Source organism: Lontra canadensis, unplaced genomic scaffold (genome assembly GCF_010015895.1).
Source record: "Lontra canadensis isolate GAN:19392208 unplaced genomic scaffold, GSC_riverotter_1.0 scaffold85, whole genome shotgun sequence".
NCBI classification, from domain to species: domain Eukaryota; kingdom Metazoa; phylum Chordata; class Mammalia; order Carnivora; family Mustelidae; genus Lontra; species Lontra canadensis.
This window is the reverse complement of record NW_022631079.1, coordinates 4,768,274-4,793,911: the sequence shown is the minus strand read 5'-3', so window position 1 is coordinate 4,793,911 and position 25,638 is coordinate 4,768,274. Positions and strand designations below refer to the sequence as shown.

At 38.0% G+C, this 25,638-nt stretch overlaps 1 protein-coding gene across 4 annotated transcripts in view; it reads right to left on the bottom strand.

Moving 5' to 3' along the window:
• The window catches only part of LOC116882575 (zinc finger protein 37A-like), a 31,162-nt gene that overhangs the window by 963 nt on the left and 4,561 nt on the right, over positions 1–25,638 (bottom strand). For 3 of the 4 annotated variants that reach the window (XM_032883071.1, XM_032883072.1, XM_032883070.1), the window contains exons 3-5: positions 19,369–19,495; positions 19,006–19,098; positions 5,193–7,339 (exon numbers count right to left, since the gene is read on the bottom strand). In XM_032883071.1, the coding sequence (XP_032738962.1) occupies positions 5,886–7,339; positions 19,006–19,098; positions 19,369–19,495 (1,674 nt within the window). In that variant the 3' untranslated portion in view covers positions 5,193–5,885. Of the gene's footprint in view, positions 1–5,192; positions 7,340–19,005; positions 19,099–19,368; positions 19,496–25,638 lie in introns of those variants that run through there. The other variant, XM_032883073.1, reaches the window with a different exon arrangement.

Below are 25,638 nucleotides of genomic sequence, written 5' to 3'. Positions count from 1 at the left end.
CATCACTGTAGTCATTCCCATGTGTAGTGGTCTTACGTTTTTGTTAGAATTTGCTTTTCCTTGATGACTAATGAAACTGGGTGATTTTCCACATTTACTGGTCATTTAAATATACTCTGAAATTATGTTCAATCTGCTATTTTTCTTTTTCTTGTTGATTTGTTGGCGTTCCTTCTATATTCTGTAGAAGAGTCCTTGGTTTGAGATATGCATTGCGATTATCTTCTCCCAGTCTGTGGCTGGCTTTTAACTCCTCTGTTTCTTTTGGTTTTTGTTTTTGAACAAACAGCAGTTCTTAATTCTAATGTAGCTGAATTTATCTATTGTTTTTTTTTTTCTTGTTTAAGGTGTCTAAGCCAAAGTCATGATGCTCACCTATATTTCTTCTAAAAGTGTTAACTGTATTACCTTTCACATTTAGATGTACAATCCATACAAAACGAATTTCTGTGTAGGGTGGGTGGCTATAGTCAAATTGTTTTTCTTACGCATGCAGAGAGCCAATTAACCCAGCAGCATTTATCAAAAATACTATCTTTTTACCACAATATTACAGAGTCATCTTTGTCATACATCAATATATTGGGGCCTGTTTCTGGACACTGTTTATGCTTGTGCCTGTACCACAGTCTTGATATCCAGCAATCTAAGTCCTGTAGATCTATTTTTCTATTTTCAGGTTGTCTTAGCTATGGTTAGTCAGTGTGTCTGCATATACATTTTAAATTCAGATTTGCTAATTTCTAATTAGCTGCTAGATGGTGATTAGGGTTGCACTTACAGTCATCAACACAGTAAATATATCCTTCCATTTATTTTGGTCTTAAACGTCCCTTAATTTGGTGATGCAGTTTTTGGATTTCTAGAACTTACTGTTTTAGGGCTATTGTAAACCTAACAGCAAGGTAACAGTAGTAGAGTTTACATCTTGATTTAATTTGATAAATACTCCTGTATAAGCATCACCACAATGCAGCGAACCCATCACTGGCAGGGATCCCTGCCCCTTTACTGCCTCCTGTCCACCAACATGAAAACAATTATTTCCTAGATTTTATCTGTTTCCCTTTTCCCTGTGTTTTTAGGCAGGCAGGTAAATCTGGTCTCTGCTCCCCTATCCTGGGTGGATACAGCTCTCCTGGTATTAATTTACTTTCTATTGGTAGTTTATATATAGAAACAATTTTTCTATAGTGAGATTGTTAATTCACTTCTGATATCTCCATATTTTGCACATTTCTATGCAACGATACCACTTAACAATGAGTTATGCTTCAAGTTTCCCAGTTTTATTCCTTAAATTTTTTTCCTTTTTGTTTTATTGATGAGCTAGAGAATTCAGTCCTATGTTAAACAGAAGTGGTAACAAGCGTTCTTGTCTGATTAATATCAGGAAAAGATACCTCAGTATTTACCTACTTAGTATGATGTTTGCTGTGTATCGGTTTCCTTGTTTTGTTTTGAAGATTTTATTTATTCATTTGAAAGGGAGAGAGACAGGGAGTGCACAAGAATAGAGAAAGGCAGAGGGAAAAACAGACTCCCCGCTGAGCTGGGAGCCAGATATGGGGCTCAATCCCAGGACCTGGAGATCATGACCTGAGTGGAAGGCAGATAGTTAACAACCTGAGCCACCCAAGCACCCTGGTTTCCTTGTTTTTGATGAGCATTCCTAGTTTTGTTGTTTTTTAACCACAAATGGGTATTAAGTTTTATCAAATATATTTTCTGCATCTGTTGAAATAAGTGGCTTCACTTATTTTTCTACTGAAGTAACTTAAACTTTTATTTTTCTGAAATAGTTTCACACTTACAAAACTCACGAGCACAATACCAAAAAAATTCTCATATCCCCTTCACTCAGATTCCCCTAACTGCACTGCACCTCCTCCCTCTGACCCTTAACACACTTGCACTCACACACACGAATTAGTCTTTCTCTAGAGCATCTGAAAATAAACTGCAGACACAAGGCTCCATTACCACTACCCACTCCAGTGTGTATCTTCCACAAAGGCCATAACCTACAGAACCACCCAACAATCATCCAAGTCAGGAGATAAACACTGATAAACACTACCATTCAAGCCATACACTGAATTTTGCCAACTGTTCTAACAACGTCTAGTCTTCCTTTTTGTTATTTTAAAATATCTACAGTCTTGGAGTGCCTGGGTGGCTGTGACGGTTGAGTCTGACTCTTGGTTTTGGCTCAAGTCATGATCTCAGGGTCATGAGATCAAACTCCGCTTGGGGCTCTCCACTCAGCAGGAAGTCTGCTTGAAGATTCTCCCCCTCTGCCCCTTCCCTTACTTACCTGCTTACTCACTCTCTAAAATGAATAAATACATAGCTCAGTCTCCTCCATCTGGAGCGGTTTTCATGTCACTCACATTTTTAAAGACTATAAGCTTTGCATTCAGTAAAATAACCTTTCAAATGGGTTCACCAGATATCTCCTCCTGAGCAAACACAGGTCACATTTTCTTGGCAAAAATACCACACAGATGATGCTGGCTCTTCTCAGTGCATCCCACCAAGGAATACATCGTGTTGACCTGTCCTACTCCACTGGTGAGGTGAACTTTGATCACCTAATCACATTGGTGTCTGCCGGGTTTAATCATAAAATCACCACATTGACCTTTGCAGCTGATTAGTATTTTGTGGGGAGATATTTGAACATTATGCCCACACCCTATTCTTCATCAAACCTCTACCCACAAACCCTGTCCTATGTTGACAACTACCTCCTAAATCAACCACCACTCCCAATGGCTGCCGAATGGGATTTTCCTATTTCCATTATCCTCCTTCTATTAACTGGCATTCTTATGTAAAGAAAAGTTTTCCCTTCTCATCGATGAATTTACTCATTTATTTATATCACTATAAATTAATGGATCCCCATTTTATTAAGTCTCTTGTGTTCTGATTCTATCGTTATTTTGATGTTCCAACTGTCTCAAATTTGGCCAGTGGAATCTGTCCAAGATGGTTCTTTTGTTTCCAAGATTCTTTGAACATTTTCTGTCTGGTAGCTAAGATGATTCAAGTTCATCTATTTCTTCCTATCTCTGACCTTGAATCAGCCATCACTCCAGAGACTTGGCTCCTTTTTGGGTGGAGGACAGCATTTAGAAATGAGTAGCCTGGCACTTCGTGTGCTGCTGCTGGGGTGTCACTGTGCATAGGCCCTCTCAGCAGACAGAGACATAAAACACACATACACAATTTCCATGAGTTACATTCCAATCCAACACTCTGCTGTTTTCCAACTTTCCTCTTCTCCATTTTTTTTTAAAGATTTTATTTATTTGTTTGACAGAGGGAGAGAGATCACAAGTAGGCAGAGAGGCAGGTAGAGAGGAGGAAGCAGGCTCCCTGCGGAACAGAGAGCCCGACGTGGGGCTCGATCCCAGGACCCTGGGATCATGACCTGAGCTGAAGGCAGAGGCTTAACCCACTGAGCCACCCAGGCGCCCCCCCCCCCATTCTCCATTTTTATGAAAGTCTTCTCCAATCTGTCTCCCATCATCCTCAACACGTTTTCTTTATTTGCTCAATGTTAAATATTTCAGCCATGCTGATCATCTTTTCCAGCTGCCCTCAATGCGCTGATGCAAGTGGATACCTCACCACAATACCTTTCTCATCCCCCACGGCATGCCTGTTCTGACTTCCATTCTAGGAAAGGAAGGCAGGAAAGAAATATAGAAATCACAAGGGAGAAAGGAGAATGTGAGAGGAAGAACTGGCCAAACTGATTTCATTTTAAACATGAAATCCTGGACTCCTTTAATAAACATTACTTGGTCCATGGATATGACTGGATTTTTTTAAAATTTAGGATTATGCACTTTAATTCATAAAATATTGGTAACTTTACTTTCCTGAAATGTCTATTACAGGTTTTGGTATCAAGGTTGTACTCAGCTCTCAAAATGAATTAGTAAAGTTCCATCTTCCTTTCTCTGGAAAAGTTCATAAAAGCTTGATGTTCTCTCCTTCTTAAATATTTGGAATAACTGCAGCGAGGCCATCTGTTCTGAGAGTTTTCTTTCTGGGCAGGTTTTGCTTTTTCTTTTCTTTTTTTTTAAATACCAGGTATCATTTGCAGTTGCAATAAGGTACAATCTACCTTTGGTATAACCTTGCTTTTACTGATCACATGCTATGCTCAGTAAGGGCCCATCCTGCAGGCAATTCCGAAATTCTAATCATATTTTCTCAGTACTGAAAAAAAAAAAAAAATCTACTTTCAGCTTCACTTTTCAGGCTCCTGCCCTGTGCTGAATCAGTCTTCTAAAAATTTCTTGGAAAACTGTTTATGTGTCTGATCTCTAATGTTTAAGAATTTTTCACTCCAGCCTTGACTGCCCAAAGTACCGCTGGCTTCTGGTTTTCATCCTCCTACAGTTTCAGCCTTTACCTGAGCCACACTCAGTACTCAGGCTCCTCCGTGTGGCCAGAATTGGCAAGTGCTCCCAGGTGAAACAGCTGCATTTTGCCCATGTGCTCTCTATGATTCACTCCTCTCCTGAATTTTACCGCTAGTCCTCTTTGCTTCTGCAGCAATACGCTGCATTCAAATAGATGCTTTTTGTGAAATTTTTCTAGTTGTTCTCAGTTAGTACACTGATCTGCTACAAGGTACTATAACCTACCCAGGAGTATTATTGACTTGTGCTTTTTTAAAGTTCTATATTTAAGAATGTACTTTCACATATAAATGTTTCGCTTTGTTGAAACTGTTACATCACATATGAAAAGTGTTAAGTACAGGAAGAAATACAGTGGGTACCATAAGTCACTCACAACAGGATGACACCTGCCAGGGCAGAAACCACCTATGCTCCACACGCACTTCTACAGTCACTAAGCTGCCTGCACAGCAACTCACCTTTCCCCTTTGATTCACTCTTCCAGAATGAGCCACTCAAAATCAGTCTGCCCCAGAATTACTAAAACATCCTGCTAGCAAGCTCCTCCTACGTGTGTCACGAGATCCAGAATCTCTCTCTCTCTTTTACCTGCACATCAAAAGGTCCTTTTGATGAATCCTCTTGCTAAAAATCTTCTCTCATCCTGCATATGCCTGAGCAGTAAACCTCTGATGTGCTTACAACTGCTGGTCCCAGTGTGGTGTGTTTTCACATCTAATACCTTTTGTTTTTTGGGGTTTTTTTTTAAATTTCTTTTCAGTGTACCAGAATTCATTGTTTATGCACCACACCCAGTGTCACATCTAATACCTTAAACAGGGGGACAGACCTGGCAATGGGCCAAAGTGTATCTTAACAAAAATAAAATGCTATTTCTAGATGAAAATGTTCTCCACATTTCCTAAATTGCTAGAAACACTTCAATTCAAAATCTGATGTATAAGCGTAGATTTTAACTTAAAGCTTCCACATAGTTAATACGTTTTCTCTAGTAACTTCCAACATCCAACAGATGCTACATCAAGAATGTCACACAAGTCTAATAAAATATCACCTCATAGAAAATGCCTCCCTATAGTGTCCTACAATTTGTGCATTTTCTAAAGCCTGTGGAGTAAATCTTCTCTACCTTATGAATGCTGATAGAGGTTTCTAACTTACGTGTTTTCTTTGATGTTCAGTGAGGTGGCTTTGGGCAAAAGGTTCCCTATATTGATTCACCAACAGGTCTTCTCCACTGAGTTTTCTAATATAATGTACGGTTCAAATTCCAACACAAAAGTTTTCTATATTCTATAGCTTCATATCATTCATTCTCTCCCCTCTGTAAGTTCTCTGCTATATTGGGAGAACTGACTTTAGACCAAAGATGTTCTCAAAAAGGATTATATCAATGGATTTTTCTCCCCTTTTGTGTTCTTTTTCTATAAACTCTTAACTTCACCCAGAGTGACTTCCCTCATTTATCACATTTATAGGGTTTCTCCCCAAATGTGTTCGTTGATGTACAGTAAGTTTAGACTTCACATAGAATGATTTTCTACAAACATTACATTGATAGGGTTTTTCCCCCGTGTGTGTTCTATGATGTGCAATGAGTTTTGACTTTACACAGAATGATTTTCCACATTCATTACATTCATAAGGTTTCTGTCTTATGTGAGTCCTCTGATGAACAATGAGGGCTGACTTCTGACGGAAATTTTTCCCACATTCAGTACACCCAAAAGGTTTCTCCCCCGTGTGTCTTCTCTGATGTTCTGTGAAACCTGAGTAGTAGCAAAAAAATTTTCCACATTCAATACATTCATAGGGTTTCTCACCTGTGTGAGTTCTCAGATGCTTGGTAAGAGTTGACTTCTCAGAGAAGGATTTTCCACATTCATTACATTCGTAAGGTTTTTCCCCTGTGTGAGTTCTTTGATGTTTAATGAGGTCTGATTTTCTGAGGAAGGCCTTCCTACATTCATAACACTCATAGGGCTTCTCCCCTGTGTGTGTTTTTTGATGTACAGTAAGGACAGACTTAAATGAGAAGGCTTTCCCACATTCATGACATTCATATGGTTTCTCCCCTGTGTGTGTTCTCCGATGTTGAGTAAGAGTAGACTTTTCACTGAAGGATTTCCCACATTCCTGACATTCAAAAGGTTTCTCCCCTGTGTGAATTCTCTGGTGTTTAAGGAGGTCTGAATTCTTGTAGAAAGTTTTCCCACATTCAGGACATTCACAAGATTTTTCCCCTGTGTGTGTTCTCTGATGCCTTGTGTGGGCTGACTTCTGGTTGAAGGTTTTTCCACATTCATGACATTCATAAGGTTTTTCTCCTGTGTGTGTTCTCTGCTGTACACCAAAGACTAACTTTTCACTGAAAAACGTTCCACATTCATTATATTCAAGTATATTGTCAATTGAGTGGGTTCTCTGAATTGGAATGAGGTTTGACTTCTGACTGAAAGGCTGAACACTCTGATGGTCAAGGAGAATGGATTCCTCAAAGAAATTTTCTCCACATTTATTGAATTCACAGTGATTCTCTCTTGGATGTGTTCTCTGATGAGCAATGAGAGATGACATATCACCGAAGGTCTTCCCATATTCAGTGTACTCACAGGTATTCTTTCCTGTGTAAGCTTTCTTTTGTACAACAAAGAGTGCATTCTCATGGAAAGCTTTCCTACATTCACTATATTCAAAAGGCTGCTCCAAAATTTGAATTTTCTGATGGTGAACAAAGTCTTCATTAAGGTGGAGGCCATTCCCATTTTTATTATATTCGTAAGGTATCGCTTCAGAATGAATTCTTTCATACTTATCATTATGGAGCCAATTTCTACCTTTGTTAAACCCACTGAACTTCTTTCTTGAATAGTTTCTACTGTTATTAATTAATTCTGAAATATAAATAGAGTGACAAGGAAGATTAGTTGACAAGGATATGTAGGAGAAAAAGAATTAGTTAGGTTTTGGGGAGTAGACAAGCTTAGTTCATTATCGCCTCATTTCTTGACTATGACAACAGTATACATACTTCCAGTCTCATCTCTCTTTTCCATTCTGCACACTAGCAACAAATCAAACTTCTAAGAACTCTAATTCAAAAGGGAACAGTACTATAACCCAATCTCTAATATCTTTATTTTTTTCTTTTTTTTTTAAAGATTTTATTTATTTATTTGACAGAGAGAGAGATCACAAGTAGGCAGAGAGACAGTCAGAGAGAGAGGAGGAAGCAGGCTCCCCGCTAAGCAGAGAGCCCAATGTGGGCCTCGATCCCAGGACCCTGGGACCATGACCTAAGCCGAAGGCAGAGGCTTTAACCCACTGAGCCACCCAGGCGCCCTCAATCTCGAATATCTTTAATTCTGTTTCTAGCCCTGATGCACTAGGAATAAAAACACACAACAACACAGCAAAAATAATGAGTGGTCAAGCCATCCTTGCCATAATATCAGATTTACAGCTCTTTTGATTATGGTATTTTTCCCATTATTCCATCAGAGTTGTTCAAGAGTGGACTTCTGACCATCAGACCCTCTTCCAGTGTCTTCTGGCTTTCCCCCAACCAAATCTCATTTGATTTAACATTAGCCTTCAATCCTGCATGTGTATGTATGTATATACATACATACATATATGTTATGCTTTTATATCTCTGCATAACATGAAAGCCTACAATTCTAAACCTGATCCTAAAACTTTCATTTACCTGTACATTAATATTTTTTGGTTATGTATACCTGTCTTTACTTCTCTGTTACCTATAATACTATATTTGTAATGATGTATCATACAATTCTATAGAATGTCAATACTAATACTACTGAGTCCAATAACCTAAGAACTGACAATATTTTTTTAAAGGTATCACACTGAAGCAAACATATTAACCTGTATTCAGATAAGAACCAAGCCATCAATTTACTAATCTAGAATGAATGTTTTTTATTCTCATAAGCCCAGCTGTTTGTCCCCATAATTTGTTCATTCTCTTCCATAATCTTATACTCAAGTTGTTTCATTCTGTTAGAGCTTACAGTCCAATGTTTTTAAAAAGTTGCTTCCCAAATCTACCCAACACTTTCAGCTTCATTTGCTAAAAATGAAAGAAAGAAAGAAAGAAAGAAAGAAAGACAGACTGACCTGTAACATGGATAAACATTTCTCCAAAGAAAACACATAGATAAATGGTCAACAGACACATGAAAAGATACTCATCACATCATCAGGGAACTGCAAATCAAAACCACAATGAGAGATCACCTCACAACAGTCTGATTGGCTAATATAAAAAACACAGGAAACAACAGGTGTTGCAAGGATGTGGAGGAAAAGGAACCCTCATGTACTGTTGGTGGGAATGCGAACTAGTGTAGCCACTGTGGAAAACAATATGGAGGGTCCTCAAAAAGTTAAAAATAGAACTACCTTATGACCCAACAACTGCACCACTGAGTATTTACCCTACGAATACAAGCACACTAATTCAAGAGATACATGTACTCTTATGTTTATAACAATACCATTTACAATAGTCAAATTATGATGGCAGCCCAAGTGTCCATCAATTGACAAATGGATAAATATGTGGTGTATACACACATACACAATGCAATAATACTCAGCCATAAAAATGAAATCTCGCCTTTTGCAATGACACGGATGGAGCCATAGAATACAATGCTAAGTGAATTAAGCCAGCCAGCCAAAGACAAATATCATATGATTTCACTCACATGTGGAATTCAAGAAGCAAAACGAATAAGCAAAGGCAAAAAAAAGAGAGAGAGAGAGAGAGAGAAATCAAGAAACAGACTATAGAGAACAAACAAGATGGTTACTAGAGGGAAACTGGGGGGGATGGATGAAATAGATAATGGGGATTAAGTAGCACACTTGTCATGATAAGCACCAGGTGATTTTTTTTTTAAGATTTTTTTTATTATTATTTATTTATTTGACAGAGAGAGATCACAAGTAGGCAGAGAGGCAGGCAGAGAGAGAGGGGGAAGCAGGCTTCCCGCTGAGCAGAGAGCCTGATGCGGGGCTTGATCCCAGGACCCTAAGTTCATGACCTGAGCAGAAGGCAGAGGCCCAACCCACTGAGCCACCCAGGCACCCAGCACCAGGTGATTAAAATAAAAAGTTAAAAAGTCTGTTTGTATAATTTACTTTAACATGAACATGAGCTACGCTGCTATAACAATGTCTTTGTTAAACACTGAATTTTTAAATATTCAATGCAGCTCTGATTTTTACTCAACTATGTTTCTGGCAGCCATAACTCCACCTATGATTTTCTTCCAACACTCTGAATAGATATTAAGTCAATCGTGTTTAACAAATGGTTTTTATCAGAATTAACAGGAGAGCCTTACCAAACACAAGTTTTTAGGCATCATACTGAAAGATTTAGTGGTTTAATGTCTGTACTTTAAAAAAATATATTTCTGTAAAAACCAGCAAAAATGGTAAAATGCTAATGAAAGATTTTTAAAAAGCATGTATAGAATAAATTTAATATTCATGATATTGTTAGTTTTGTCATGAAAATACATATTTAAATGTTATTAAGAAATCTATATAAACCCCATCAAAAGTGTCCTGTTCCTCCTAACACTTGATGTGCGTGTATGAGGAAGATGAAACAAGAATGATAACAAGACATGATTTTTCAGTCTCTATGTCAATGTATACCTGACAACTCATAGTCTAATGCTTGATGAACTGGCATGTATGTTAAAAAAGAGTTTGTGGTGATGACCTTCTGAATTATTACGAAAATCTGGCTCTATGTGGCTGCATGATCAAGCAAAACTGTTAATAATGTGTAATTCTGGGTTATTAAAGAGTGAAACCAAGATCTTTCTCTTTGGAAGAGCAAAATCCTGGGGATTAGAGAAGTCTCGTAAAATACTAGTACCTAATTATATGACCAGGAATTAACTTCTTGATGGACAGACATGGAAGGAGAAGTGAGCTAAAGTATTCAATGAGCTTGTCTTAGTAAAGGAAATTTGGGATAAAAATTATAAAACATATGTAATGAAAACAAGAAGCCATTACTTGCTGTTATGCACTGTTTCGATACACTTTGTTGTTTCGTTTTCTCGTTTTATAACCTCCATATTTCCTACTGTACTTTCAACATTATCTTTTCTACCTCTGTTTTTTCAAATTGTGTTTTGATTACTGCAGTGATTTTATTCGTTTTTTTCCAGTTATTTCCTGTGATATAACATGGCTCATAATACAACTTCTTGCGGTCTTATCTCTTTTAGAATGTTTTATCTCTTTAAGAATATCTTATTTGCCTATTTTATGTTCTTGCACACCCAAAGCCATTATTTCATTGTTAATTTATAAACTAGTTAATTTAAAAACTAGTGACAATATTTAGCCATTACATGACATTTTTCAGGTGAATTACCACTTGCTTATCCTGTCTTCTCCTGTTTCCTATAACTTCAAATATATCTTGTGACGGCTGTTATTATTATTTTAATTCCTGAGCACTAAAGGGGGTGAGTTTTTCCTGATCCAGGCTTTCCCCTGGGGTGAACAGAGAACCGTATTCCAAAGTGGCAAGAATATTTCTTAACAAGGGCACTGCATCCTATCCTCAATCTTTACTATTCTTCAGCTGAGAGAAGTCTTTTTAGTTTTTTCAAGTATAAAGTCTTTTTCATTTTCTACTACTTCACAGATGGACTGAAGGCAGCTTTCCAACACAGTCTGTGCCTGTGAGTCCTCCTTCTAACCCATCCCTCTGCTTCTCAGAAAGCAAGCCAGTACAGACATCTACCACCACCATGAAATTCTTTCCTGCTGTTCTAAGAGATCAGGTTTGACAAAGTGAGATTCCACCTTCGGAAGTAGCAGCTCTGAAATCTGCAGCTCGGCACACACCTCCAGCTGGTATTTCACTGCTATTGGCAACCCTTCCCCTTGTATCATTTAACTTTCTTCTCGTTCTTTCAAAAGTGGGGTTTGATTTGCATCTGTTAGTTGTTCTTGTATTCCTTTCCTGAGAAGTCAAGGTTAAAATGCCAACTTTATGTTTCTATCTTCAGACTTAAGGTCCATTTACTTCTCCTTGAAATACATTCTTCTCTTGGCCTCCAGAATATCATATTCTCTCAACTTTAGTCCATCCTCACAGATTCCTCCAACTGTCCTCACCACTCAGTCCCCCTCATCTTCATCACTTCTAAACCCCTAAACCTTGTGGGGCCACAGGATTCAGCCATAAGACCATGTCTCTCCTTTATTTATACTCACAAGCAAGAAGATCTCATATAGTTCCCATGACTTTGAACATCTTCACACTGCTGGTGTCCACACTTACATACTGTTACACACAGTTTAACCTCTGAAAGACTAAAAATTTTCTGAAAGAATATATAACTAAAAACTAAAAGAGGCAAAAGAGTATAATTTTTTAAAAATCCAAAAGGAGTTGTGAAATGAGGAATAAAAGAAGAAAGAAGACATGGTAATAAAAAAAAGAAATAGCAAGACTGCAGGCTTAAGTCCAATTATACCAGTAAACATAAATGGACTAACTAATCTAAGTAAGAAATTTTAAATGTCAGACTAGATTTAGCAAACAACTACTGCTTTCAGTTTATAAGAGACACACTTTAAATGTAAGAGCACGGTAAGGCTGACAGTAAAGAATAGAAAAGAACATACCATGAAAACTCAAAAGAATGCTGCTATAATAACGCTAATACCAAAATCAGCCTTAAAGGCAAAAGTATTACTGCATGTATGGAGACAGGCACTGCATAATGGTTGAAGAGTCCTTTAAAAAACGGGATATAAAACAAAACAAAACAAAAAAAAAAACGGGATGTAACAATTCTAAATTTCCATTTGCTGAATTAATACAGCCTCAAGAAATAGCACAGTTGGAGATTTTAAAACACCTTTCTTAGTATCTGACAGGACAGCAGACAAAAGACAATGAGAATACAGAAGACCTGAAAAAATACCAGTACAGAACATTATACAAAAACAATTACAGAATATACCTCCTTCTCAAGCGTGCATGGAACATTTATGAAAACAGACGGTGTTGACAAATTTCAAGCAACTGAAATTATTTCAAGAAACTGAAATTCTCTGTATTAAGTTAGAACTCAAGAACTGAAGGATAACTAGAAAAAATGATTTTAGAAGCAACTCACTTCTCAAAAGTCCATGGGTCACAGAAGAAATTCTGAAGGTGGGGGTGGAACCTAAAAGAAATGCCCATGGCAGACCTGCAGCCTCAGCTCTGTCCCAGCCAGGGTCCACACAGCTGTGACCGTGAACCTGCCAATGCTAAATTAGCTGTTAGGAGTTGCTGCAAAATATGCACTTAGGGGGAAAAAAAAAAAAGGAATTTTTTAAAACAGCGTTGTATTGTTTTGTGGCTACTACACCCAAATACGTGGTAGAAGAGAATATTTAAGTCCTAAAGACAATCATCCCCATCGAGGAAAGAAGGTGAGGAATTTTTTTTAAAGATTTTATTTGTTTGAGAGAGACAGCACACACGCACAAGCAGGGGGAGTGGCAGAGGAAGAGGGAGAAGCAGGCTCCCCGCTGAGCAGGGAGCCAGATGCAGGGCTCAATCCCAGGACCCTGAGATCATGACCTGAGCCACCCAGGTGCCCCTATGTGTGAGGATTTAGTGTCCCTGTCTAGAAACTTACAATACTGGAGGTAGAGCAAGCCTTAATGACTGAGGATTTTGCCTAAGAGAGGGAGTGTGGAAAGGAGAGAAGATGACTAGGGAGGCAGTGTCCAAAAAGAGACTTTGGAAGCTGTCTTTTGGAAAAGTCATTTTGAGCTTGCTAATGAGCTCTTGTTAAAATCTAATGCTTAATCCACTGGAGACTGATGATGGGTCCCTAGCCTGCCGAACCCATTTTTTGGGTAGATCAACTTGGAATCTACCACAGGCAAGGTGAAAAAGACTTTTTACAATAAAACCCTGCAAGAAAGGCTTTGCTGGTAGCTCTCCAAAGCCTGGAGTCACAGAGGTTTTTCCTAGCTGCCTGCTCTGCTGTAACCTTCAGCTCTGCCAAGCAGATGAGGTCAACCTGTTCAGTGGCAGAATGCTGTGACTATGATGATGTTGGAAGCCAGCCCTGTGGTGCTGTGAGCTATGGAAACACCATGGATCCTGGCAGAACCATCCAGGTCATTACCATGGGGGAGGGCTAGCTCTGATGCAAGGACCTGCACACAACCCAGACCACAGAAGCAGACTGTCTTCTGACCTCAGGATTCCTGTGGAAGGTACAAGGTGGTGGGGCAGTGAATTAAAACTCAATTTTAACTTCCTCTAGAGGATATCTCACCACTGTCGACTTTCCAAGAATGAGCAAGAATGAGTTTATCTGTGCCACCTCCTTCCTGGCACTCACACCTTAGCAAAGCAGACTATTAAATGCAGCTATCCTCAAAAAGGGATGGTCTCAAGTCTATTTACTGGGTATGATTAGGAAAAAGGGGATGCATGTGTGGGAGCGGTGGTAGTATATGCACTTATTTTGAAAATTCTGAAAATTCAAGATCTCACCCTGAACACTCCCCCAGACACGACATATCTCTTTCTCCTGTCAGCAACTCCAGCCAAGAGGATGACCAAAGAACAGTTTCAAGGATTAGAATCAATTCTGTTTAAACTGTGTAAAAATGTTTTTCTTTTAAAGGGCTTTGGTCTCCCTTGCACTCAGACCCTCGAGATGAAAGTTCTGGTGGAGAGTAGAGATGACTGGAAAAACATGAAGTTACAGCTACCGATAAGATACACAGATTTTGGGGCACCTGGGTGGCTCAGTTGTTAAGCCTCTGCCTTTGGCTCAGGTCGGGTTCCCTGCTCTGCAGGAAGCATGCTTCTCCCTCTTTTACTCCCCCTGCTTGTGTTCCCTCTCTGGGTGTCTATCAAATAAATGAAATCTTAAAAAAAAAAAAAATACACAGATTTTTAACAATGGAAGTAAACCAAAAACTCTGACACCTAGGAAAGTGAACCTTTACAACATGGGGACAGAGTTGTTGCTCGTCTTCATCCTTCCAACCTATCCTTGGAGCTCTCCCAGAGGAGAAATGCCTCTGCCGCTCTCCCTAACTGCCATCCATCCTGCTTCGCCCAACTACAAACTGTAGTGGATCCCAGGCATTCAAACTGGCAGCTGCTTCTCTCATTCGTGCTTGATGCCCTGATCAAAAGACAGAAGATAACAGTCCCTACCTTTTCCCTGCGGAACACCTCGAGGTGTCATGAACACCTTTGAGAACTGGGGCGGTTGGAATGGATCATGGGCAAGCAGGACTGTTTGGAACTGACTGACTTAAGGCAGTCCCTCTGAAGAGATGACAAAATCAAAGATTTGGACTGGTGGGGGTGGGGATTCCAAAGCTCACCATACAGTGAGAAGTCATGCTAGGGGCCGGGTTTGAGGCGGGGGCGGGGGGGAACTCCTAACAACTGAAGGATCTTTCTTTCCAGGTGTACCCTCTGGGATTGTGCTTTTGTGTGTGCATGTGTGAAAATCAGCCACTAATTTGCAATCTAAGTATGATCTGCAACCAGGGGTGATGATCAGAAGCTTTCAAGTATTTGAGGAAATACCCAGTAGTGCAACAGACCTCGGACATGCCCTCTGGGAGCAGGCTGACCTATACTACGGTTATTAGAAAGTGGTACAGAATCTGTTCCTGTCTTGAGCTGCAACGCTTCATGACCCTGCCTCGGCCTGGAAAGCATTCAAGTCAGCTTCAGCTGGCTGGCCAGAGCTCTATGGGTAATAAAATGTGTCACAGACTTCTTCCTTGTAAGCCAAGGCAAAGTCTGGGCAAATGCTAAGACAAACTGCTGGCCCTGGTTTGGCGCCCTGGGCCAGGTAAAAAGGCAAACGGAAATACCTGAAAAGCATCTAGCTTTCTAAGACACATCTTGGTGGTTAAAGACTAAACCACAATGACTGAGGAGTGGCATGTACACAGAAAAACTGGCCAGAAATCGGAAATAAAATGAGTGGTTGTGTCGGACTGTAGGGAAAATAAATTTTATGTTTCTGCACAGCTAGGACTTTTTAAGCAAATTTAAATAAAACTTGGAGCTTAAGGTAAAAGAATGAGGCTTGGAAAGTAATTTATGACTAATTAGATAGGGACAGACTCCAGAGAGACTCACATTTCAGTGGGGGTACTGAAACCAGGAGCCCTGGTGACATCGTGGGTATAAGGCTGGAGACACTGGTCTTCTCTCTCCTCCGAAGAAATTTACTCATAGCCCAAAGGGTAAAGTGTGAACTCAGGATCCTTTCCAAGGGAGCAAAGGTTTTCCTCCCTCCTTTTAAAATGGTAGGGGGACAACTAACTCTCTCTTCTATAGAAACACCCAGATTCATTTTATCAGTATTTTTCACCCAAAATACCAACTTTGTATATATGTGTAGAATACCTGCTTTCTATCTCATTGCTCCAGGGGTAAGGAACTGAGGTACACTGAAACCACAAAGTTGTTACTTAGTTTTAAGTAAATACTAATTCATCTGCTCTATTCCAAAAATCTCATGTGCTGTACTTATGGTAAAATTAACAAAGATAAATACTAAAAATTTAACAGTCTGAAATTTAAAATCTCCACCAAAAGATAACCTCAGACCCCAGAAACTTCACAGGTGAAATCTTCCAAACATTAAAGAATAACATAATCTCACACAGTATCATCCACAGAATAGAAAAGTGTGAAATGCTGCTCAACTCATCTTATGGACATAGTACAATCTTTCTTTTTTTTTAAAGATTTTATTTATTTATGTATTTGACAGAGAAATGCACAGTGAGAGAGGGAATACAAGCAGAGATGGGGGTGGGGAGGAAGAAGCAGGCTTCCCACTGAGCAGGGAGCCCGATGCGGGGCTCGATCCCAGGACCCTGGGATCATGACCTGAGCTGAAGGCAGACACCTAACGACTGAGCCAACCAGGTGTCCCCAAAAGTAGAAGAGTCTTCAACCCCAAACCTGAAAACATTACAACAAAGGCTAATTACAGGATAATAGGTCTTATGAACACACACACACACACACAGAAAAATCCTACATAAACTAGTAAAAAGCCAAATTCAGAGATTATGAGAGCAAAATACATTATGACGGAGAATGTATTTCAGACATATCAGGTTGGCTTAATGTTGGAAAATTAATCAAGATTACTCACCATATTAACAGGATAAATATGAAAAATCATGATTATCTCAATATATGCAGAGAAAACTTTTGACAATATACTCATTCATGATTCAAAAAAAAAGAAAAACAATAAGGGGGAGCACTTCAGTGGCATAGTCAGTTAAGCATCCCCACCATGCACGTGCTCTCTTTCTCTCTCTAGAATAAATAAATCTTTAAAAACAAAAACCCCCTTAGCAAACTAGGAATAGAAGAGAACTTCCTAAAAATGATAAGGCACATTTATAGAAATCCTTCAGTTAAAATCAAAATTAAATCTAAAATACTCAGTAGTTTCTTCCTGAATTCAAAAACAAGACAAAGATGTTCATCTTCTCCACTTCTATACAACATGCTATTGGCATTCTTAGCCAGTACAAAATTAGGAAGAAGTAAACTTGTCTTTATGCATAGACAACACAATTATTGACCTAAAAAATTTCTAAAAAACTATAAAATAACTATCAGAATAAGTAAACTTAGCACGACTGCAGGATACAAAGCCAGTGTGCGAATACCAATTTTTCTATACACTAGAATTAGATGCCAATTCTCTCCAAAATGATCAATGCAACCCCAATAAAAGCCCTAAAAGAGGAGGTATAGGGGTATGGGTGTGTGTGTGTGTGTGTGTGTGTGTATTTGTGGAAAATGACAATCTGATTCTAAAATTTATATGAAAATGTAAAAGTTCATAGTACCATAGCACTGTCCATAATATCTGGAAACATAGAAATTATTTTAATGTATTTTGTAGATTAAAGATATTCTTGGCAACATTCTGTATTCATGCTATAGCCAAGCAACCTTGAAGAAAACAGCAAAGCTACAAGGCTAATATTGCCAGATGTCATGACTTATAATTAAATTATAAAGATAAAAGATAATGGTATTGTCAAGAAGACGGATAAATGGAACCTTTATAAGACAGCCAATAGGGGCACCTGGGTGGCTCCGTTGGTTAAGCAACTGCCTTCAACTCAGGTCATGATCCCGGACTCCTGGGATCAAGTCCCACATCAGGCTCCCAGCATCATGGGGAGCCTGCTTCTCTCTCTGACCTCCCCTCTCATGCTCTCTCACTCTGTCTCTCTCTCAAATTAAATAAATAAATAAATAAATAAATAAAAAGACAGCCAATAGAGCAAAACAGAAAGCCCAGAAACAAAATCACAAATATATGTTAACCTGATAAATGACAAAGATAAAACCATGATTCAGCAGGAGAAAGGACAGTCTTTTTAACTGTCATCAGAAGTCATCAAGAAAATGGTAAGACAAGGCTTATATAATTGAGAAAAGGTACTGTCAATACATACATTTGCCAAAGATTCATATTTGGAATCTATTTTAAAACTTCTATAATTCAATAGAAAAAGACTAATGGTCCAATAAAATATAGACAAAAGACCTGAATGGTTAACTTTGCTAAAGAAGATCCAAATAGCCAACAAACATATGAAAAGATGCTCAACATGAGTCATCAGAGAAATGGGAATTAAAACCTAATGAGATAACACAACAAAATGACTAAAATGGCTAAATTAGACTGACAATACCAAGTGCTCACAACAATAAATGGCAATTAAAGCTCTCATACATTGCTAGTGACAATACAATTTAGTACAACCTCTTCGGAAAATTATTTACACTAAAAGGTGTTGTAAAGCTAAGTACGTGATCACTCTACCCAGCAAGTCCATTTCTGGTCACATATCTAACAGAAGAGTTTACATCCTCCTCAGAAGGACACATACAATAATTTTTATAAATGTTTTTCAAAAACCTCAAACTCAAAACAAGTATGTTTCAAAATAAATATGTTTCAAATATGTATCCTAAATATGTTTCAATAACATAATAAAGACATAAACTCTGTGATAGTCACAGTGGAATGCTACACAGCAATATAAAGCCATAAACTAATCATAAACACAATGTGAATATTTTTCATAGACATAATACTGAATCAAAGCAGGCAGATACTATATATATACACACACACACTGTGTGTGTATACATATATTGCATATATACACATATATATAGTACATGTGTATACTTAAGATCTGTGTATTTAACTCTATATAATTTATTCCTAAGGAGGAAAACAAAGATAACATTGTGTATAAAAGTGACACTGGGAGATACTGGATGATTGAGTGACACTGAATATTTGAGTCACGTCAACATGCTACTTTCAAAGGTCCAGAGCCTCTAAAAAGTGATTCTTAAAGACCGTTTCAATGGCCTTAAAGCTCTGAACTAAGGCTTTGTGATCTAATTTCCTCCTAAACTCCATCCGGCTCATACATACTCACTCACCTGGGTCGTTCTGGCTCAGGAACTCTTCTAATATCCACGGCTCCTCTCCTTGCTCCAACTTGAGGATCACTTCTGGTTTAGGGATGGAATACCCTGTGAATGAGACGTGTCTGACTTGGGACAAACTGGATGAGTTTCAGGGCCTCTGAAGGCGGAGGACATTATAACTCAAAGACCATACAATAAAAAAAAATTAATTCCTGTTATGAGGGAAAAGAAAACAAATCCCTTCAGATAATTAAAAGGTCATCCTTGACCTCCAAATTTCAAAACTAAATATTTTATTCCAAAAACTCTGCAAGTTTCTGTAAATAAAAAAGACACACATACTGGGGGTCTACGTGAGAAACAAACACTACCTACCCACTGAGACAAGGTGGCTATAGTTCTCCAGCATCACATCCCTGTACAGGGTCCTCTGAGCAGGGTCCAGGTGCTGCCATTCCTCCTGAGTGAAGCCCACAGTCACATCCCTGAATGACAATGACCCCTGGAAAAGCACATTTCTGCTCAGTCTAAAGTGGTCAAAATCAAGTGATAGGAAAAAAAAGAAGTTCAAAGACCAATTCTTGGAGGTATTGCTCAGTGGTAGAGCATTTGACTGCAAAGACCAATTCTTACCATTTTTTACTGTTGAAAACTGGCCAGAAAATGTTACTAAGGACCTCTATTATAGAGCTTTCTTTGTGTTATGCTTTGTGAGTTAAAAAAAAAAAAAAAGATCATAATAGAAATACCATTGGTGAATTACTTTGTTATTTAATACAAAAAAATCTGAGTGCCCACATGTACCTGTAACTGCCCTAGTCTCTGAGAATTCCAAGTTTAATAAAACACTCTTCCTGGTCTTAAAGAAGTTATTCTCATAAGGAAACATACAAAAACATAGCTACCATAGGACTTGAAGAATCCACACCATAAACAGGTGCAACAAAGACACGATTCATAAAGGGGTTCTGTGCAAGTTCCCGTGCTCTGAGGACCAATGCCTCTGATCACACGGGTGCAAAGAGGCACACAGCCACTGTTAGTGCATTTCCCCAGTTGCTGCAAGTCCCCTTCAGTTTGTGTTTTCCCCTTTTCATTTTCTCCTCCTTCATTCTTTGCCTTTCCCCCTTTAGGAACCAGACACTGAAGACCAAGACATTAAAAAATAACTGCAAATACTAGGAGAATCAGAAAGTGGGGGTGCATACCCAAGGACAGGCTCAGAAAACACTAAGAAGATGTTAAGTTTACACATCAGGCAGATCCCTGGCACAAAGAAAGCCTACAACAATCAAAAGATAAATGAAAATAAACAAAATCAGTAAGAAAATATGGCAAACATTGCAGAATGGGAAGAATCTGATTTCCAGAGTTACCACATTATTAGAGTCAAATGCCCAGTGGTCAATCAAAAAAATCACAAGGCATACAAAGAAAAAGGAAAATATGGAAACATGAAACTCTAGAAAAAATACAGGTGGTAAGCTCCTTGACACAGGTCTAGACAATGATTTTAGATTTGACACCAAAAGGAAAAGCAACAAAAGAAAGAATAAATAAATGGGACTACATCATAACTAAAATTTTTATACACCAAAGAAAAATCATCAACGAAATGGAAAGGCAACTTACTGAATAGGAGAAAATATTTCCAAGTAATATATCTAATAAGGGACTGATATTTAAAATATATAAAGAACTCATCAACTCATTTTTTAAAATAAAAAAAAATCTGATAAAAATTGGGCAGAAGATCTGAATAGTCTTAATTCAAGGAAGACATACATATGACTAACAGGTTTATTTCAAAGATGCTCAACATCTAATTATTAGAGAGATGCAAGTCAAGACCAAAGTGATATTACCTTACACCTGTTAGAATGGCTATCAAAAACACAAGAAATAACAACAGGCGCTGGTGAGGATGTTAAAAAAAAAGGAACCCTTGTGTGCTGTTGGTGGAAATGTGAATTGGTGCTATAGAAAATGGTATGAAGGCTCTTTCAAAAACTAAAACTAGATCATATCATCCAGCAATTCCACTTCTGGGTATTTATCCAAAGAAAATAAAAACATTAACTCAAAAGGTTATATACATTCCCATGTTTATTGCAGCATTATTTAAAATATCTAAGATATGGAAACAACCTAACTGTCCATTGATAGATGAATGCATAAAGAAACTGTGGTATATCTATACAATGGAATATTATTCAACCATAAAAAAGAATGAAACCTTGCCATTTATAGCAACATGTGTGGACTTTGTGGCATTATACTAAGTGAAATAAGTCAGAAAAAGAAAAAGACAAGTACCATGTGATCTCTCTGATATGTGGAATCTTTTTTTTTTTTTTTTTTTTTTTATTTGTCAGAGAGAGAGAGCGCGAGCACAGGCAGACAGAGTGGCAGGCAGAGTCAGAGGGAGAAGCAGGCTCCCCACGGAGCAAGGAGCCCGATGCGGGACTCGATCCCAGGACGCTGGGATCATGACCTGAGCCGAAGGCAGCTGCTTAACCAACTGAGCCACCCAGGCGTCCCTGATATGTGGAATCTTAAAGAAAATACTCTCATACAGAAAACAAACTGGTAGTTGCCAGAGGTGGGGAGTAGAGTGGGTGATATGAGTGAATTCTTTTTTGTTGTTGTTTAAATAAATTATTTTAAAGAGAAAACTACTGACCAATATCCTTTATGAACACTTATGTAAAAAATCCTCAACAAAGTATTATCACACAGAAGGATTATAATATACTACAAAGCTATAGTAATCAAAATATATGGTACTGGCACAAAACAAGACACAAAAATCAGTGGAACATAACAGAGACCCCAGAAATAAACCCATACCTCTATGGTCAATTAGTCTATGACAAAGGAAGCAAGAATAAAGACTGAAAAAAAGACGGTCTCTTTAACAATTGGTGCTGGGAAATCTGAACAGCTACGTACAAAATAACGAAACTGGGCCACCTTCTCACACCATACACAAAAATACACTCAATGGGGCGCCTGGGTGGCTCAGTGGTTAAAGCCTCTGCCTTCAGCTCAGGTCATGATCTCAGGGTCCTGGGATCGAGTCCCGCATCAGGCTCTCTGCTCAGCAGGGAGCCTGCCTCCTCCTGTCTCTCTCTGCTTGCCTCTCTGCCTACTTGTGATCTGTCAAATAAACAAAAAAAAAAAAAAAACACTCAAAAGGGATTAAAGGTTATAAAACTCCTATTAGAAAACACAGCAAGTAATTTCTTTGACATTGGCCATAGAAAGATTTTTCTAGATATGTCTCCTAAGGCAAGGGAAACAAAGCAAAAATAAACAACTGCAACTATAAAAATGAAAAGATTTTGCACAAATGAACCCATCAATGAAACAAAAAAATTTACCCAGTGAATGGAAGAAAGTATCTGCAAATGATATATCCAATAAGGGATTAATATCCAAAACATATAAAGGGCATATACAACACAACGCCAAAACAAAACAAAACAAACAAAAAAAGCCACTGATTAAAGAAGACATACAGATGGCCAACGGACACATGAGAAGATGCTCAACATCACTTTTCATCAAGGAAATGTAAATCGAAACCACCTCACACCAGTCAGAGTGCTTACTATCAAAAAGAAATAACAAGTGTTGGTGAGGATGTGGAGAAAATGAGATGCCTGTGTATTTTTGGTGGGAATGGAATTGGTGCAGCCAATGTGGAAAACAGTATGGAGTTTCCTCAAAATATTAAAAATAGAAATATCATATGATCCAATAATTCCACTTTCTTTGGGTATTTATCCAAAGGAAAAAACAAACAAAACTAATTTGAAAAGATATATGCAGCATATGTATGTTTACTGCAGCTTTATTTACAATAGCCAAGACACGGAAGGAACCCAAGTGTCCACTGATAGATGAATGAATAAAGAAGATATGGTATAGAGACACAATAGAATGTTACTCCGCCTTAAGAATGAGATCTTGTCATTTGTGACAAGATAGGAGGACCTAAAAGGTATTATGCTAAGTGAAACAAGTCAGACAGAAAAAGACAAAAGCATATGATTTCATTAACATGTGGAATCTGAAAAACAAAACAAATGAACCAATAAACAAAATACAGATCCATATATACAGAGAACAAACAGTGGTGCCAGAGGGGAGGTGGGGAGGAGACTGCTGAGAAAAAGGATTAAGTGTTACAAACTCACAAAAGATATAAAATAGATATAAGAAGAGTTATAAAATACATAAATTATGGAGATGAAAAGTATAGACCAGTAAATAAAGTCAATAATACTATAATCATGTATGGCAACAGTTGGTGACTACACTTATTGCGGTAAGCACTGACTAATGTATAGAATTGCTGAGTATGTTGTAGAACTTAAACTAAATAAAACTGTATGTTACACTTCAATTAAAAAATAAAATAAAAATAAAATGGATTATATGCCATGACCAAGTAGATCTATTCTTGGAATCTAAGGATGGTTCAACATACAAAAATCAATCAGTATAATACACCACATCAAACAATGAAGGAAAAAACCACATGACCATCTCAACTGATACAGAAAAAGCATCTGACAAAATTCAACAATCTTTCATGATAACAACACTCAATAAAATAGGGATAGCAGAGAACTAACCCCATATAAGAAAAGCCATGTATGCAAAAAAAAAAAAAAAAAAAAAAAAAAAAAAAAACAGGAAAAATTATACTCAATGGTGAAAGGCTGAAAGCTATTCTTCTAAGATCAGGAGCAAGGCAAGGCTGCCTGCTTTCATCACTTCTATTCAGCATAGTATTGGAAGTTCTAGTCACAGCATTAGACAAGAAAAAGAAATAAAAGTATTCAAACTGAAAAGGAAAAAGTAAAATCATCTGTGCAAATGATATAATCTTATATGTAGAAAAACCTGAAGACTCCACAAGAAAAGCTGTTAGATCAACTAAATGAATTCAACAAAGTAGCAAGATATGTCAACATACAAAAATCAGTTGCATTTCTATACAGGAACAATGAATAATCTGAAAAGGAAATGACAAAAGCAAATCCATTTACAAAAGCATCAAAAGAAATTTTAGGAATTAATGTAATCAAAGATGTAAAAGATTTGCACAATGAAAACTATAAAACAGTGCTAAAAGACATAAAAGACGACATAAATGGAAACACATCCCATGTGCATGGATTAGGAAACTTATTGTTAAAATGTCAATATTACTCAAGGCAATCAACAGATTCAATGAAACCTCTCGCAAAATTCCAATAATATTTTTTGCAGAAATGAAAAATATTCATCCTAGGGTGCCTGGGTGGCTCAGTGGGTTAAAGCCTCTGCCTTTGGCTCGGGTCATGATCCGAGGGTCCTGGGATCAAGCCCTGCATCAGGCTCTCTGCTCGGTGGGAAGCCTGCTTCCCCCTTTCTCTCTCCACCTGCCTCTCTGCCTACTTGTGATCTCTGTCAAATCAATAAATAAAATCTTAAAAAAATATTTCATACTAAAATTCATACAGAATCTAAAGAAACCTGAATATCCACAACAATCTTGAAAAAGAACAAATCCAAAAGAAGGTCTCAAAAAGATGTCTGTACGCTCATTTTCATAGCAGCACTGTTATTCATAATAGCTAAAACACGGAACAACTCAAGTGTCCATGGACAGATGAATGGATAAGCAAAATGTATATATACATACAATGGGATATCACTCAGCCCTAAAAATGGAAAAAAGTCTGCAGTATGCTACAACATGGGTGAATCTTCAAGATTCATGCTAAGTCAAATAAGGCAGTCACACAAGGACAAATACTACAGGATTCCACTTATATGAGGGACTTAGGGTAGTCAGAATTACGGAATCAGGAAGTATCATAGGAGTTCCCAGAGGGGAGTTATTGTTTAATAGGTACAGAATTCCAGTTTTACAAGATGAAAGACTATGGGGATGAATGGAGTGACAGAAGCACAAGAATGTGAATACACTTAACACCACTGAAGCATACACTTAAAAATGTTGAAGATGGTAAATTTTAGGTTATGTTGTATTTTACCACGATAAATAAGAAAAAAAAAGCGAAAATGTACTGGTAAGTACTACAACATGGATGAACCTTGACAACATGCTAAGTGAAGGAAGCTAGACACAAATGCCCATATACTGAATGACTCCATTTGTAGGAAATACTCCGAATAGATCAGTCCATAGAGACAGAACACAATCAGCTCACTGCCAGGGACTGGGTGAATAAGAGAATGGGGAGAAACTCCTTAATGAGTAACGGGCTTTATTTAGAATGATGGGAATATTCTGAAACTCAATTAAGGTAGTGGTTGCATAACACTCTGAATGTACCAAGTGCCACTGAACTCATTTGGTCACTTTAAAAGAGTTACTTTTGTATGTGAATTTCACCTCGGCAAACTTTTTTAAAGACATAAGAACAGGGGCACCTGGGTGGCTCAGTGGGTTAATCCGCTGCCTTCGGCTCAGGTCATGATCTCAGGGTCCTGGGATCGAGTCCCGCATCGGGCTCTCTGCTCAGCGGGGAGCCTGCTTCCCTCTCTCTCTCTCTGCCTACTTGTGACCTCTCTCTCTCTCTCTCTCTCTCTAATAAATAAAATCTTAAAAAAAAAAAAAAAGAA